Here is an 18,169-nt window from a genome sequence, read left to right as displayed (position 1 = left end):
GGGAGGGAGAGGGAGAGAGAGAGGGTTGGGGGAGGGAGAGAGAGAGGGTTGGGAGGGAGAGAGAGGTTGGGAGGGGAGAGAGAGAGGGTTGGGAGGGAGAGAGAGAGGGTTGGGAGGGAGAGAGGAGAGAGAGGGTTGGGAGGAGGAGGGAGGGAGAGAGAGGGTTGGGAGGGAGGGAGAGAGGGAGGAGAGGGTTGGGAGGAGGGAGGAGAGAGGGTTGGGAGGAGGGAGGGAGAGAGGGTTGGGAGGGAGGGAGAGAGGAGAGAGGGTTGGGAGGAGGGAGGGAGAGAGGGTTGGGAGGGAGGGGAGAGGGAGAGAGGGGAGAGAGGGTTGGGAGGGAGGGGAGAGGGTTGGGAGGGAGAGAGGGTTGGGAGGGAGGGAGAGAGGGTTGGGAGGGAGGGAGAGAGAGAGGAGAGAGAGAGGGTTGGGAGGAGAGAGAGAGAGGGTTGGGAGGGAGAGAGAGAGGGTTGGGAGAGAGAGAGGGTTGGGAGGGAGGAGGGAGAGGAGAGAGGGTTGGGAGGGGAGAGGGCTGGGGAGGGAGAGGGTTGGGAGAGAGGGTTGGGAGGGAGGGAGAGGGTTGGGAGAGAGAGAGGGTTGGGAGGGAGGGAGAGGAGAGAGAGAGAGGGTTGGGAGGGAGGGAGGGAGAGAGAGAGGGTTGGGAGGGAGGGAGGGAGGAGAGAGGGTTGGGAGGGAGGGAGGGGAGGGCTGGGAGGGAGGAGAGAGAGGGTTGGGAGGGAGGGAGGGAGAGAGAGGGTTGGGAGGAGGGAGGAGGGGAGAGGGTTGGGAGAGGGAGGGAGAGAGAGAGGGTTGGGAGGGGAGGAGAGAGAGAGAGGGTTGGGAGGGAGGGAGAGAGAGAGGGTTGGGAGGAGGGAGAGAGGAGGGAGGGAGGGGGAGAGGGTTGGGAGGGAGGGAGAGAGGGTTGGGAGGGAGGGAGAGAGGGTTGGGAGGGGAGGGGGAGGGAGGGAGGGAGGGAGGGAGAGAGAGGGTTGGGAGGGAGGAGAGAGAGGGTTGGGAGGGAGAGAGAGAGGGTTGGGAAGGAGAGAGAGAGGGTTGGGAGGAGGAGAGAGGGTTGGGGAGAGAGAGAGGGTTGGGAGGGAGAGAGAGGGTTGGGAGGGAGAGAGAGGGCTGGGAGAGAGAGAGGGGGAGAGAGAGAGGGTTGGGAGGGAGGGAGGGTTGGGAGGAGGGAGAGAGAGAGGGTTGGGAGGGAGGGAGAGAGAGAGAGGGGGGGAGGGAGGAGGAGAGGAGAGAGGGTTGGGAGGGAGGGAGGGTTGGGAGAGAGAGAGGGTTGGGAGGGAGGGAGGGAGAGAGGGTTGGGAGGGAGGGAGGGAGAGAGGGTTGGGAGGGAGGGAGGGAGGGAGAGAGGGTTGGGAGGGAGGGAGGGAGGGAGGGAGGGAGAGAGGGTTGGGAGGGGGAGGGAGGAGAGAGGGTTGGGAGGGAGGGAGGGAGGGAGGGAGGGAGAGAGGGTTGGGAGGGAGGGAGGGAGGGAGGGAGGGAGGGAGGGAGGGAGGGAGGGAGGGAGGGGGAGGAGGAGGGAGGGAGGGAGGGAGGGAGAGAGGGTTGGGAGGGAGGGAGAGAGAGGGTTGGGAGGGAGGGAGAGAGTGAGGGTTGGGAGGGAGGGAGAGAGTGAGGGTTGGGAGGGAGGGAGAGAGTGAGGGTTGGGAGGGAGGGAGGGAGAGAGGGTTGGGAGGGAGGGAGAGAGGGTTGGGAGGGAGGGAGGAGAGGAGAGAGGGTTGGGAGGGAGGGAGGGAGGGAGAGAGGGTTGGGAGGGAGGGAGGGAGGGAGGGTTGGGAGGGAGGGGAGGGAGAGAGGGTTGGGAGGGAGGGAGGGAGAGAGGGTTGGGAGGGAGGGAGGGAGAGAGGGTTGGGAGGGAGGGAGGGAGAGAGGGTTGGGAGGGAGGGAGAGAGAGGGTTGGGAGGAGGGAGAGAGGGTTGGGAGGGAGGGAGAGAGGGTTGGGAGGGAGGGAGAGAGGGTTGGGAGGGAGGGAGAGAGGGTTGGGAGGGAGGGAGAGAGGGTTGGGAGGGAGGGAGAGAGGGTTGGGAGGGAGGGAGAGAGGGTTGGGAGGGAAGGAAAAACACAGAGGCAGAAGATAAGGTAATGCGCAAAGGTCCAATGTGCGTCAGAGCCCAACTCGATGTGTAGGTATCAGCCAGTCAGTCAAACATCTGTCTGAAGTTTGTGTGTGTTTTACATTTGTATGTGTGTATTAGCAGGTGTGTCTATGTACTATGTGTGTGTGCACACACACGTGTCATACGTCTGTGTGTGTGTGTACCTCTGTCCTTGGCGTGTATGTCGTCACAGATGTGCAGGTCGAGGTGTGTGATCTGCAGGTGGTGGGAGGTCTCACACACGTCGAAGGCAGCGAACAGATTAGCCATGGTGGCGCTCTGGTCAGCCGCTGTGCCTGACGACACCTGCTGGCTACGCACCTGCTGGGCTGAAGGGGGCGCCGACGACTCCTGGATATAGACCAGAGACCGTAAAAAATACAGACACTATGCAGACACCGGCACAGAGACATATGGAAAAGCAGACCGACAAAAATAAAATTAAGGGAACATCAATTTTATTAGTGCATCCAACTAGTGTTGCTTGGGATAATGGCGCCGTAGGGGATTTTTATGGGCTCCTAACCAACTGTCCCATCTTGTGTGGGTTTTTCCACATTGTTTGCAACTTGTTCTGTACATAATGTTGCTGCTACCATCTCTTATGACCGAAAAGAGCTTCTGGATATTGGAACAGGGATTATTTTATGAGTCCGACACGAAGGATATACTGCTTTTCCGAGACCAGGCCCAAATCCCTGTCATTCACATGAAGATCAGACGGAAATACAGGGAGAGGAGATCAGGGTGCCTTGTGAGAATTTGTTGACAAGTGGGTAGCCCACCTCTGCCATCCATTCTATTGGCCAACGTGCAATCACTGGAAAATAAGATGGATGATCTCCACTCGAGACCATATCTCAACCAGAAGCCACAGATTACAGGCAACATCTGCACCGAGCTAAAGACTAGAGCTGTCGCTTTCAAGGAGCGGGAAACTAATCCGGATGCTTATAAGAAATCCGACAAAGCCCTCAGACAAACCATCAAAAAGGCAAAGCGTCAATACAGGAATAAGATTGAATCCCATTACACCGGGGCTCTGGCACTTGTCAGATATGGCAAGGCTTGCAAACTATTACAGACTACAAAGAGAGACTACGTAGAAAAATGCTTCCTGAAATTCTCAATTTTCATGGATTTATCAGTGGTGACAGTGTTTCCTAGCCTCAGTGCAGTGGGCAGCTGGGAAGAGGTGCTCTTCTTCTTCATGGACTTTACAGCGTCCCAAAACTGTAAAGAGTTTGTGCTACAGGGTGCAAATTTCTGTTTGAAAAAACAACCCGTTCGCTTTCCCAAATGCCTGTGTATATTGGTTCCCAACTTCCCTGAAAAGTTGCATTTCGCGGGGGCTATTCGATGCTAATGCAGTACGCCACTCGATGATGTCAGAGGAAGGCCAAAAAAATGGTCAAAGACTCCAGTCACCCAAGTCATAGACGGTTCTCTCTGCTACCGCATGGCAAGCGGTACAGGAGCACTAAGTCTAGGACCAAGAGGCTCCTAAACAGCTTCTACCCCCGAGCCATAAGACTCCTGAACATCTAATCAAATGGCCACATAGACTATTTACATAGATAACCCCTTTGTTTTTACACTAACCTGTAGCATCAGCATTGATATTTTATTGTGTTACTAAATAAACAAAAGTAAAAAATAAAAGTAAATATTTTCTTAACTTTTTCTTGAACTACATTGTTGGTCAAGGACTTGTAAGTAAAGCATTTCACGATAAGGAGAGGGTACACCTGTTGTACTTGGCACAGACACAAATCGGGGCGGCAGGGTAGCCTAGTGGTTAGAGCGTTGGACTAGTAACCAAAAGGTTGCAAGTTTGAATCCCGAGCTGACAAGGTCTGTCGTTCTGCCCCTGAACAGGCAGTTAACCCACTGTTCCTAGGCCGTCATTGAAAATAAGAATTTGTTCTTAACTGACTTGCCTAGTAAAATAAAGGTAAAATAAAATAAAGATTTTTATGAGCGTGCAGTGCTCATTCTCATCAGCAGATGGCATAGCCTGCCACATGTGGGTCAGAATGCTCAAAGCCCATTTGAGCCAGTACATAAGCGAGCAAGAGCGCAGCGAGCAAGAGCGCAGCGATAGGGAGTGAGAGGCCATATGGCAGAGAGACCTCACAGAAAGAACCAAACATCCTTTCCTGGAGCACAAGGACTAATTACCAGACCATAACAGAGCGGGTGAGAGAGATGAGGGGGAAGAAAGAGGGAGAGAAAGATTTTGGCATCTACTCTAAGTGTGGACAAAAGGGTAAACAACTGGGGCAAATCATTTCTCCACTGTTGGTCTGTCTGACAGAGGAGTGACTGAGCACATAGCTAGCTAGCTGCTTCAGTTGTTAAGTAAGTGTGTGTATATGTGTGTGCGTTTCCTGGCCTGTGTGCGCACGTGTGTGTCTACCTGCCTCCGTGAGTGAGTGTGTGTGTGTCCCTGCCTACGTGAGTGAGTGTGTGTGTGTCCCTGCCTACGTGAGTGAGTGTGTGTGTGTGTCCCTGCCTACGTGAGTGAGTGTGTGTGTGTCCCTGCCTACGTGCGCCTGCATACGTGTGTACCTGGTCCTCGGTGGCCATGCTCTTCCTCTGCTGAGCAGACTTGTCCATGGCCTCGCTGAGTGACTTGGCGTACTGGACCATGGCTTTGAGCTGGGAGTCAGTCAGCACCCACAGCAGGTCATCTAGGATCAGGATCAGCTTAGAGGCCACCACGTTACAGTCCTTGGACTGGAGATAAACACATTCTACATAGATTATTACATACAAAATACATTAATACTCATTACAAAAGACAAACATTAATACTCATTATATATAGACCCCACACACCAGATGCTTTATACATACAGGATACAGACACACACACCACGTTTCAGTCCTTCATCTGAAGATACACACATTGCTTCTTGTGTTGAACCAAAACAGTGTTATTTAAAAGGTGCAATCATCAATGGGAGATCTAATAAAAAAGTCACCAGACTGGAGAAAACACACTCCATATCCATGACTGACTACACACACTCCATGACTGACTGACTGACTGACTACACACACTCCATGACTGACTGACTGACTGACTGGAGAAAACACACACTCCATATCCATGACTGACTGACAGACTGACTGGAGAAAACACACACTCCATATCCATGACTGACTGACTGACTGACTGACTACACACACTCCATGACTGACTGACTGACTGACTGGAGAAAACACACACTCCATATCCATGACTGACTGACTGGAGAAAACACACTCCATATCCATGACTGACTGACTGACTGACTGACTGACTGACTGACTGACTGACTGACTGACTGACTGACTACACACACTCCATGACTGACTGACTGACTGACTGACTGACTGAAAACACACACCATATCCATGACTGACTACACACACTCCATGACTGACTGACAGACTGACTGGAGAAAACACACACTCCATATCCATGACTGACTGACTGACTGACTGACTACACACACTCCATGACTGACTGACTGACTGACTGGAGAAAACACACACTCCATATCCATGACTGACTGACTGGAGAAAACACACTCCATATCCATGACTGACTGACTGACTGACTACACACACTCCATGACTGACTGACTGACTGACTACACACACTCCATGACTGACTGACTGACTGACTGACTGACTGACTGACTGACTGACTGACTGACTGACTGACTACACACACTCCATGACTGACTGACTGACTGACTGACTGACTGAAAACACACACCATATCCATGACTGACTACACACACTCCATGACTGACTGACAGACTGACTGGAGAAAACACACACTCCATATCCATGACTGACTGACTGACTGACTGACTACACACTCCATGACTGACTGACTGACTGACTGGAGAAAACACACACTCCATATCCATGACTGACTGACTGGAGAAAACACACTCCATATCCATGACTGACTGACTGACTGACTACACACACTCCATGACTGACTGACTGACTGACTGACTACACACACTCCATGACTGACTGACTGACTGACTGACTGAAAACACACACCATATCCATGACTGACTACACACACTCCATGACTGACTGACTGACTTGACTACACACACTCCATGACTGACTGACTGACTGGAGAAAACAGACTCCATATCACTGACTGACTGGAGAAAACAGACTCCATATCACTGACTGACTGACTGACTGGAGAAAACACACTCCATATCCATGACTGACTGACTGACTGACTGACTGACTGGAGAAAACACACACTCCATATCCATGACTGACTGACTGACTGACTACACACACGCCATGACTGACTGACTGACTGACTGACTGGAGAAAACACACACTCCATATCCATGACTGACTGACTGACTGACTGACTGGAGAAAACACACACTCCATATCCATGACTGACTGACTGACTACACACACTCCATGACTGACTGACTGGAGAAAACACACACTCCATATCCATGACTGACTGACTGACATGACTGAGAAAACACACACTCCATATCCATGACTGACTGACTGGAGAAAAACACTCCATATCCATGACTGACTACACACACTCCATGACTTGACTGACTTTAAACACTCCATGACTGACTGACTGACTGGAGAAACAGACTCCATATCACTGACTGACTGACTGACTGGAGAAAACACACTCCATATCCTGATTCTACTGACTGACTGACTGGAGGACTCCCATATCCATGACTGACTGACTGACTGACTGACTGACTGACTGACTGACTGACTGACTGACTGGAGAAAACACACACTCCATATCCATGACTGACTGACTGACTACTGACTACACACACTCCATGACTGACTGGTGATGACTGGCTGAATGACTGACTGACTGACGTGTGACTGTGTCGACTGACTGTGACTGACTGACTGACTGACTGTGACTGGAGAAAACCAGTCTCCATATCCATGACTGACTGACTGACTGACTGACTACACACACTCCATGACTGACTGACTGGAGAAAACACACACTCCATATCCATGACTGACTGACTGGAGAAAACACACACTCCATATCCATGACTGACTGACTGACTACACACACGCCATGACTGACTGACTGACTGACTGACTGGAGAAAACACACACTCCATATCCATGACTGACTGACTGACTGACTGACTGGAGAAAACACACACTCCATATCCATGACTGACTGACTGACTGACTACACACACTCCATGACTGACTGACTGGAGAAAACACACACTCCATATCCATGACTGACTGACTGACTGACTGGAGAAAACACACACTCCATATCCATGACTGACTGACTGGAGAAAACACACTCCATATCCATGACTGACTACACACACTCCATGACTGACTGACTGACTTGACTACACACACTCCATGACTGACTGACTGACTGGAGAAAACAGACTCCATATCACTGACTGACTGGAGAAAACAGACTCCATATCACTGACTGACTGGAGAAAACACACTCCATATCCATGACTGACTGACTGACTGACTGGAGAAAACACACTCCATATCCATGACTGACTGACTGACTGACTGACTGACTACACACACGCCATGACTGACTGACTGACTGACTGGAGAAAACACACACTCCATATCCATGACTGACTGACTGACTGGAGAAAACACACACTCCATATCCATGACTGACTGACTGACTGACTACACACACTCCATGACTGACTGACTGGAGAAAACACACACTCCATATCCATGACTGACTGACTGGAGAAAACACACTCCATATCCATGACTGACTACACACACTCCATGACTGACTGACTGACTTGACTACACACACTCCATGACTGACTGACTGACTGGAGAAAACAGACTCCATATCACTGACTGACTGACTGACTGGAGAAAACACACTCCATATCCATGACTGACTGACTGACTGACTGACTGACTGGAGAAAACACACTCCATATCCATGACTGACTGACTGACTGACTGACTGACTGACTGACTGACTGGAGAAAACACACACTCCATATCCATGACTGACTGACTGACTGACTGACTACACACACTCCATGACTGACTGACTGACTGACTGACTGGAGAAAACACACACTCCATATCCATGACTGACTGACTGACTGACTGACTGACTGACTACACACACTCCATGACTGACTGGAGAAAACACACACTCCATATCCATGACTGACTGACTGGAGAAAACACACACTCCATATCCATGACTGACTGACTGACTGACTGACTGACTGACTACACACACGCCATGACTGACTGACTGGAGAAAACACACACTCCATATCCATGACTGACTGACTGACTGACTGACTGGAGAAAACACACACTCCATATCCATGACTGACTGACTGACTGACTACACACACTCCATGACTGACTGACTGGAGAAAACACACACTCCATATCCATGACTGACTGACTGACTGACTGGAGAAAACACACACTCCATATCCATGACTGACTGAAACTCCATATCCATGACTGACAGACACACTCCATGACTGACTGACTGACTTGACTACACACACTCCATGACTGACTGACTGACTGGAGAAAACAGACTCCATATCACTGACTGACTGACTGACTGGAGAAAACACACTCCATATCCATGACTGACTGACTGACTGACTGGAGAAAACACACTCCATATCCATGACTGACTGACTGACTGACTGACTGACTGACTCACTGACTGACTGACTGACTGACTGACTGACTGACTGACTGACTGACTGACTGGAGAAAACACACACTCCATATCCATGACTGACTGACTGACTGACTGACTACACACACTCCATGACTGACTGACTGACTGACTGACTGACTGACTGACTGACTGACTGACTGACTGGAGAAAACACACACTCCATATCCATGACTGACTGACTGACTGACTGACTGACTGACTGACTGACTGACTGACTGACTACACACACTCCATGACTGACTGACTGGAGAAAACACACACTCCATATCCATGACTGACTGACTGACTGACTGGAGAAAACACACACTCCATATCCATGACTGACTGACTGACTGACTGGAGAAAACAGACTCCATATCCATGACTGACTACACACACTCCATGACTGACTGACTGACTACACACACTCCATGACTGACTGACTGGAGAAAACACACACTCCATATCACTGACTGGAGAAAACACACACTCCATATCACTGACTGGAGAAAACACACACTCCATATCACTGACTGACTGGAGAAAACACACACTCCATATCACTGACTGACTGGAGAAAACACACACTCCATATCACTGACTGACTGACTGACTACACACACTCCATGACTGACTGACTGACTGGAGAAAGTACATACTCAGCACACAGTCATCTGGTACATCTTTGTTTTCACACACACAGACAAAGGGGTGTGCATACAACCCACACACACTTGTGTCTGTTTAAACACACAGTGGCTGCAGGGCTTGCTGGTGTGTGAGATAAAGATCTTTGTTTACTGAAGCTGATTCTGCAGGCTGTTGGCCCACATACTGTTCTCTATTCTATTAGACCAAGGACTGTTCTGAGTGTGTGTGTGACTGCGCCGTGTGTGTGTGTCGTACCCGTCTCTTGAGATCAACTGATCTTGGACTGGTTGGTGATGAGGCGAATGTGTGTGCACGTGTGACTGTGTTGTATGTGTAGTGTGTGTCCTACCAGTCTCTTCAGAGTGCCACTGATTTCGGGTCAGTGTGTATCAGTGTGCTGTGTGTTCGTCCTACCGGCCTCTTCAGAGTGACATCTAATCTTGGACTGGTTGATGATGAGACGGGTGTGTGTGTGTTTGCACCTAAGTGTGTGTTTCCATGCCCGCATGTGTGGCGTATTGTACCCGTCTCTTCAGGGTGACTCTGATCTTGGACTGGTTGGTGATGAGGCGGATGGGGGCACTCAGCATCTCGTTCTGGGCACTCTGGATGGCGTCCGCCTCGATGCGGATCATCTGCCAGCTGATCTCCTTAAACGTCAGGATCTGAGGGACGCACAGGTAGCCATGGTTACACACACACACATTGGGTTGCCATGGTTACATACACTTCTATGCGTGTATGCAGTGCACCCACCTCTCCTCTGTGTGGGTCCTGTATGCGTGTGAAGCGGAGGTCCGACAGGCTCCAGCTGGTGTTGACAGAGTAGACCTGCAGCTGGCTCAACTCAAAGGAGGCGTTGAACGCCTTGGCACTGATCTTCACCACGATGGAGTTGATGGACAGAGAGATGCCCTCCACCACCTTCTCAGCAAAGCCATACTCACTGGGGGAGTGGGGGAAGAGGAGGAGGTAGGCAATTGAAGGCTGGATTTGGATTAACTGAATGCAGGTGTTTTTTAGTAAAGTATTTTTCAGCACCATTGCACAAGGACAGGCAGACAGACACCATGCACTTACACACAACTACCCTCTGAAAGGGGGGGAGAAAAAGAGAGAGAAAGAGCACCGGCTCCCACCTTTGCCCAGAGGCCGTTGCTATGGGAGACGGGCCATTTGGAGGGCGGGGCTCATCACAGGTGCTCATCTCCATTACCACCTTGTCCAGGGTCTGGGAGACAGAGATTCAGACGATTACCACCCACACACACCAGGGCAAGATATTAACGGTTGTCTGCTTGCCCGTGAAAGTAAAAAAATAAATAAAAAATAGTCAGACATGAAGAACAGATTAAGTTGGAATGGACAAGAAAAGAAAAAAAAAGATTGTTTGATTTTTGCACAATGAGGCTACTCCCATCAGAAGAGGCTGAGTGGCATCCAGATTAGTGTGTAGCACACTGGCCTCAATCTCTGCAGAGCACTTCAGAGGATAATTACTGTAGGCCTTTATTGACAGGCACGTGCAGTCTTTCAATCAGTCACGAGATGTGTTTTTGAGATCAAAGCGAACATACCCGTGTTTGCACATTTGTTGATATTTATTGCGAATTAATGAATTATTTGCCCAGTTATAGCTCATTTTTGGTCAGCAATGCAAATCCTGGAAAAGTCCTGGTGTTCACATAGCCTTCGTGTGCCAGTGTGCTGTTGTCAGAGTTGGAATAGAGACAGGTATTTGTGCAGCAGGTAAAATAATAACAGTGTAAGTTTGTCTGGTTAACTATACTGAACAAAAATATAAACAATCAGGAAATTAGTCAATTGATATAAAGTCATTAGGTCCTAATCTATGGATTTCACATGACTGGGCAGGGGCACGGGGCACGGGTGTGGGTGTGCAGGGGCACGGCTACTGGGTGTGCAGGCTTTTGGTCCAGCCCTACTCGAACACACCCTATTGCAAAGAAATCTGCTGCTCAACAGGACCTTGGATAAGCTGACTGGTGTTTGAACAGGGTTGGATCAAAAGCCTTGCACACCGGCCTCCCGAGTGGCGCAGCGGTCTAAGGCACTGCATCGCAGTGCTAGGTGCGTCACTAGAGACCCGGGTTCAATCCCGGGCTGTATTACAACCGGCCGTGATCCGAAGGCCCATAGGGCAGTGCACAATTGGCCCAACGTCGTCCAGGTTAGGAGAGGGTTTGGCCGGGGGGGGGGGCTTTACTTGGCTCATTGCACTCCAGCGACTCCTTGTGGCGGGCCAGGCGCCTCCAGTTGTCAGGTGAGCGGTGTTTCCTCTGGCACATTGGTGCGGCTGGCCTCCGGGTTAAGCGGGCGGGTGTTAAGAAGCGCAGTTTGGGGGGGACGAATGACTTGACCTTCGCCTCCCGAGCACGCTGTGGAGTTGAGGTGATGAGACAAAAATCGGGGAGAAAAGGGGGAAACGGACCACGTGTTTTATACAGTAGCTCTCCAGACGGAGGGTTGACGGACCACGTGTCTTATTCAGTAGCTCTCCAGACGGAGGGTTGACGGACCACGCGTCTTATACAGTAGCTCTCCAGACGGAGGGTTGACGGACCACGCGTCTTATACAGTAGCTCTCCAGACGGAGGGTTGACGGACCACGCGTCTTATACAGTAGCTCTCCAGACGGAGGGTTGACGGACCACGCGTCTTATACAGTAGCTCTCCAGACGGAGGGTTGACGGACCACGCGTCTTATTCAGTAGCTCTCCAGACGGAGGGTTGACGGACCACGCGTCTTATACAGTAGCTCTCCAGACGGAGGGTTGACGGACCACGCGTCTTATACAGTAGCTCTCCAGACGGTGGGTTGACGGACCACGCGTCTTAATCAGTAGCTCTCCAGACGGAGGGTTGACGGACCACGCGTCTTAATCAGTAGCTCTCCAGACGGAGGGTTGACGGACCACGTGTCTTATACAGTAGCTCTCCAGACGGTGGGTTGACGGACCACGCGTCTTATTCAGTAGCTCTCCAGACGGAGGGTTGACGGACCACGTGTCTTATACAGTAGCTCTCCAGACGGAGGGTTGACGGACCACGCGTCTTATTCAGTAGCTCTCCAGACGGAGGGTTGACGGACCACGTGTCTTATACAGTAGCTCTCCAGACGGTGGGTTGACGGACCACGTGTCTTATACAGTAGCTCTCCAGACGGAGGGTTGACGGACCACGCGTCTTATACAGTAGCTCTCCAGACGGAGGGTTGACGGACCACGTGTTTTATACAGTAGCTCTCCAGACGGAGGGTTGACGGACCACGCGTCTTATTCAGTAGCTCTCCAGACGGAGGGTTGACGGACCACGTGTTTTATACAGTAGCTCTCCAGACGGAGGGTTGACGGACCACGCGTCTTATTCAGTAGCTCTCCAGACGGAGGGTTGACGGACCACGCGTCTTATACAGTAGCTCTCCAGACGGAGGGTTGACAGACCACGTGTTTTATACAGTAGGCTATCAGGGCAGTATTTTACTTTGTGGGTAGTTAAGTACCTTTTGCTCAAGGCCACAACAGCAGGAGATGGTGTATAATACATGGTATCAGAGAGCAGCAGCCTTCCATTGTCAATACCAGTGATAATAATGAAGGTTATTTTGGTCATACAACACAATTCTCAGTCACCTTATTTGCCCATGTTGTTACAGGCCTTTTTTTGTGTTGGGCGGGGGGGGGGGGACAAGTGGCTAAAACAGTTGTAACGTGTCAGCAATAGTGGGAAGGAGGGCGGGACTTACCAGAGAGATGGGGTGGGTCTTAAGTTTGGTCCATGGGATCTGTCAATGAAGAGAAGGAATTAGAGTCAGCCAGCCAAGCTCCGATACGTGACAGTAATATTGGTTCAATATCATACACCTGCAATCTAGTCAGCCCAACAACATCGGCACAGCCATAATATGATCATATTTTCTTGTATTTAACCTATATGCGAAATACAGTCACATATTTCTTATATATTTTTCTGAAATACATTTGAATGCGTCTATTCCTGAAATAAATGTAATCGCTGTGAATGTAAATCAGCTGAAATGAGAGAGCCAGGCTGAGAGAATGAATCAAGGAGACAATCTACAGAAGCAGTCAGTGCCAGCACATTCCACTCCTCCCCAAACTACACTAATCCCTCTGAGCAGACCCTCTTAATCATGCCCGTGTTAAATCAAATAGCTTTTACATCAAAGATTTGGGCATGTTCATCTTCCGCCACAACGAGTTAAAAGGCTATAAACACTGAAATAAATATTTAGATATGTGGCGCTAATTGAATTACTACACTAAAACTGTATTTGACTTCTTCAGTCATTGAACTGAAATGGTTTAGCAGAACCTGCGCCTGTAGGTGAGTTTGGAGCAGAGATTTAGACATGGAAATGAACAGTTTTTGGGGTGCCTGAGTTGTGGATTTGTGTGTCCCCGCTCCAATGAGGATGGGCACTTTTATTGTAACAGAAGATGGTGTGCGCGACTGTATGCGTGCTGGCATCTAAATCAGTAGCAGCTATTAGCTGCAGGGTCCTCCCCGGCCAAGTGGGCCACGCCCACCGGTCCTCCCCGGCCAAGTGGGCCACGCCCACCGGTCCTCCCCGGCCAAGTGGGCCACGCCCACCGGTCCTCCCCGGCCAAGTGGGCCACGCCCACCGGTCCTCCCCGGCCAAGTGGGCCACGCCCACCGGTCCTCCCCGGCCAAGTGGGCCACGCCCACCGGTCCTCCCCGGCCAAGTGGGCCACGCCCACCGGTCCTCCCCGGCCAAGTGGGCCACGCCCACCGGTCCTCCCCGGCCAAGTGGGCCACGCCCACCGGTCCTCCCCGGCCAAGTGGGCCACGCCCACCGGTCCTCCCCGGCCAAGTGGGCCACGCCCACAATTTCACCGTTCCTATTGGCTAGATGACCAAGCCCACTGTTCCTTTAGGCTAGATGACCAGAACTCTGTGACGCACTGGCAAAACTCCAATGACTGTAACGTGGTGGCCTCTAAGCTGATCCTGATCCTAGATGACCTGCTGTGGGTGCTGACTGACTCCCAGCTCAAAGCCATGGTCCAGTACGCCAAGTCACTCAGCGAGGCCATGTACAAGTCTGCTCAGCAGAGGAAGCGCATGGCCACCGAGGACCAGGTACACACGTATGCAGCACGCATTACCTCAATGATTGGGCCATTGCAACCGCAGCATTACACAAAGGACAACGCACAGCGAATGTGACATCAATAAAGCTAAGTTAGTGACACTCAAATGGGCCTCGTCTTGGAGAACAGCCAGACAGACATAACTCAAGGCAATTTCAGAAGACAAAACTTTATCCTTTCACAGTTTCAACGCTGGGCGGCTCCCCACTCTACGTGTTAGAATATATTGCCTGCTATTTAAAAGGGAAGGTCATGAGACAGGGATAAGATGAAGACCCAAGACAGCAGAGATAAAATACAAGAGAAAATCATTAGGGCAAAGAAAACAGAAGGGGTTTCAGAAGAGGAAGGAGAAGGCTGGTAGTAGAGACCTGACTAACAGAGTTTGTTGTTATTCTGCTCCATTCACCATCTCCAGGGAGTGTCAGATGATGTGCGCATACAGACACAGTTCATCTCAGTGCACTTCTATATCCACCGCTAACATTACGAGAGAAGGGAGAATGAAAGAGTGGGAGAGTGAGAGGGGAGTGAGAGGGTGGTGGGCAGGGTGAGAGGTAGCAGACAGTAAAATTGAAATATGGACTAAGATGGTGGGGTTCATCTGAGTAGAGGGACAAGTGTGTGTGTGCGCATGTCTCCCTCTCTCTTACCCGGATGGCAGCCTTGTTGCAGCCCACTTTGTTGATGGCCAGCCAGGTGGGCAGGTCCAACATGCTCTGCAGTACCTCCTCATCCAGCTCCAGGTTGGTGAGCTGGCCCTCGCCCTTCAACGTGCTCAGGTTGATCTTGTCTGGGGACAGGTTCTTAGCAAACCTGCAGGGGGAGGAGGAAGGAGAGGATGGGAGAGTAGAAAAAGAGTATTGTTGTTATTCATTCAACATCAAGGAAAGAAGCCCTTAACATACATCATCATAACTACAAATACAAGACACCCTTACTTTCAGGAGGGAGAGACTAAGCGAAAGATAGGAGAGAGAATTGCATTTAACCTGTCTTTATTGGCACAATTCATTAAAGTACAGTCCCTCTCTCTCCCTTACCACCAGGGAGAAGAGAAAAATAAAGGCAGACAGAGTGGACAAGAAAGATAATGGACAAGGAAAGAAAGACAGAGGGATAGTCTATAAGAGAGACAAGGGAGCCAACCAAATCAGCCTGTTAAAAGTGGTGAGCAAACTTTTGGGAAAAATTGTTTGATCAATTAAAGTTATTTTACAGAAAACTAATTAAAAACCAACTTTCTGCATGCTTATTGGGAAGGGCAATCAACATGCTCGGCACTGACAAATGACTGATTGGCTGAAAGAAATTGATATCGAGAAGATAGTGGGAACTGTTTTGTTAGACTTCAGTACAGCTTTTGATGTCATTGATCATAACCTATTCCTGAAAAAGACTTAGGTGTTATGGATTTGCATCATCTGCCTTATTATGGACTGAGAGTTACCTATTTAATAAATCTCAGAGGGTTTTCATTAATGGAAACCTATCTCATACAAATTAATTTCAGTGTGGGGAAACCGCAGGGCAGCCTGCTAGGGCCATTGTTTTCTGTTTTTACAAATGACCTTCCACTGACCTTGAATAAGGCCTGTTTGTCTATGTACAATGACGACTCAATAGTATACACGTCGGCTACAACAGTAAAATAAATAACTGAGACACTTAACATTGATCTCCAGTCAGTTTTAGAATGGACATCTAGCAATAGGCTGGTGCTAAATATCAAAACCAAAAGCATAATTTTTGGGAGAAATTACTCTCTCAACGCTAAACCTTGTTTAAATCTATTATTTAATCATGTGGCTATTGAGCAAGTTGAGGAGACTAAACTGCTGGGTGTAACCCTAGATAGCAAGCTTTCATGGTCAGTACATAGACTCAATAGTTGCTAAAATGGGAAGAGGTCTGTCCAGACAGATCCAACAGGCCCTAGTTTTGTTCCACCTTGACTACTGCCCAGCGGTGTGGTCATGTGCGGCAAAGGAGGACATCGGTAAATTGCAGTTGATTCAGATCAAAGCAGCACGTATCGCACTTAGATGTACACGGAGGTGAATATCAGTATGCATGTCAATCTCTCCTGCCTCAAAGTTGAGGATAGATTGACTGCATCACTATTGGTCTTTGTGTGAGGTATTGATGGTACCGAACGGTCTGTTCATGCAGTTGGCACAGTTTGGACACTCATCGGTACAGCCCAAGACATGCAATCGGAGGTCTCTTCACAGTCCCCAGGTCCAGAACAGAGGCTGGGAAATGCAGTGTTAAATAGTCATGACTACATGGAACTCTGCCTTCCCAGGTAACTCAAGCTAGGATTAAAAAACAGATAAAAAGAACACCTTACTGCACAGAGGACTGTGGAGAGAGACAACCATTTTATATACATCCCTTCTATTGTAATTTGCACTGTACTATGTATTAGACCTAGATATTGTGTATGTACGGATATGTAGGTTAGGTGTGATGTTTTAAATGTATGTATTTCAGTCCTTGACTAATAATGTTCTGAACTAGGTAATGTTTCATGTGGACCCCATGAAGAGTAGATGATGCTTTTGCAGCAGCTAATGAGGATCCTAATAAATACCAGTACCAAGGAGAGACCAGATAGTGAAACAGAGAGGTAGGCCTATAGGCCTGTTATGGAACATTATAGAGATCTGCTGAGTCATATTACAGACTTGGAAAAGAGGGAGACAGTGACATGTCTGCTGCCTCTTAAAACCGTACTCAAGGGTGTGAGAACTTTAGTGTCACACTGTCTCAACTGTAAGGGTTTCCCAACTCGTATCTTTCATCAGGAGGTAGCAAAGCCAATGGGTGTGTGTGTCCTGGGATCCATCGCTAGGCCCCGCTCAAAGCTCCAACACACTGTGCCCATGACCTTGTGCCAAAGTCCCTAGACTCCCTAACACAGTTTGTGGTTAGTAGTTAGCCAAACACCCACATACCAGTCAAAAGGTCATTGTCTTAATTACGGTTTACAGATAAAAAATTCCTAGTAACTCACAGATTTTATCCATGCACATTCCACACAACAACCGGTGTGTGTTCGTACACCACAAGTGTGTGTGTACAGCCTGTTTGACTACATTAACTCATTTTATCGATCTACATTACACCACAACCCAAGCACGACAACACACTGTCAACACACACAGACAAATGTTAATGAAGCAGACTGCCACAGTTTGACTGCTGTAATCTTGTTAGCTACCTGGTTGGCAGGCAGCTAATCTGACACAGATAGAAGTACCATGCTCTTAAATAAGACCAGATCAAAAGCTCCCAACTGTGCTGCAACATTCAGCCTACATTTAAATAACATCCTTTAACCAATATTTTAACTGCTGGACAGATTCACAACTGATACAACCAATGGCCTGGTAACTTATATAGCATGATTCATTTGTCCCACATCACAACCCATAGGCTAGACCATATTGAAGACAATAAGATTAAGTAACCCTTACATGCTGATCTGAGGTCAGTTT

At 49.4% G+C, this 18,169-nt stretch overlaps 1 protein-coding gene across 6 annotated transcripts in view; it reads right to left on the bottom strand.

Moving 5' to 3' along the window:
- LOC118392604 (UHRF1-binding protein 1-like) overlaps window positions 1-18,169 on the bottom strand; it is a 61,859-nt gene that overhangs the window by 27,693 nt on the left and 15,997 nt on the right. For all 6 annotated transcript variants that reach the window (XR_008062987.1, XM_052460668.1, XM_052460664.1 and 3 more), the window contains exons 2-8: window positions 15,320-15,482; window positions 13,277-13,315; window positions 10,650-10,741; window positions 10,267-10,456; window positions 10,035-10,175; window positions 4,680-4,847; window positions 2,273-2,459 (exon numbers count right to left, since the gene is read on the bottom strand). Coding sequence is in view for 5 of the 6 variants with exons in the window: in XM_052460664.1 (XP_052316624.1) it covers window positions 2,273-2,459; window positions 4,680-4,847; window positions 10,035-10,175; window positions 10,267-10,456; window positions 10,650-10,741; window positions 13,277-13,315; window positions 15,320-15,482 (980 nt within the window). In the remaining variant the exon portion in view is untranslated. The remainder of the gene's footprint in view (window positions 1-2,272; window positions 2,460-4,679; window positions 4,848-10,034; window positions 10,176-10,266; window positions 10,457-10,649; window positions 10,742-13,276; window positions 13,316-15,319; window positions 15,483-18,169) is intronic.

This window comes from Oncorhynchus keta, chromosome 13 (genome assembly GCF_023373465.1).
Source record: "Oncorhynchus keta strain PuntledgeMale-10-30-2019 chromosome 13, Oket_V2, whole genome shotgun sequence".
In the NCBI taxonomy this organism is placed as follows: Eukaryota; Metazoa; Chordata; class Actinopteri; order Salmoniformes; family Salmonidae; genus Oncorhynchus; species Oncorhynchus keta.
Note: the sequence above shows the minus strand (reverse complement) of the source record. Positions and strands in the feature narration are given on the sequence as shown.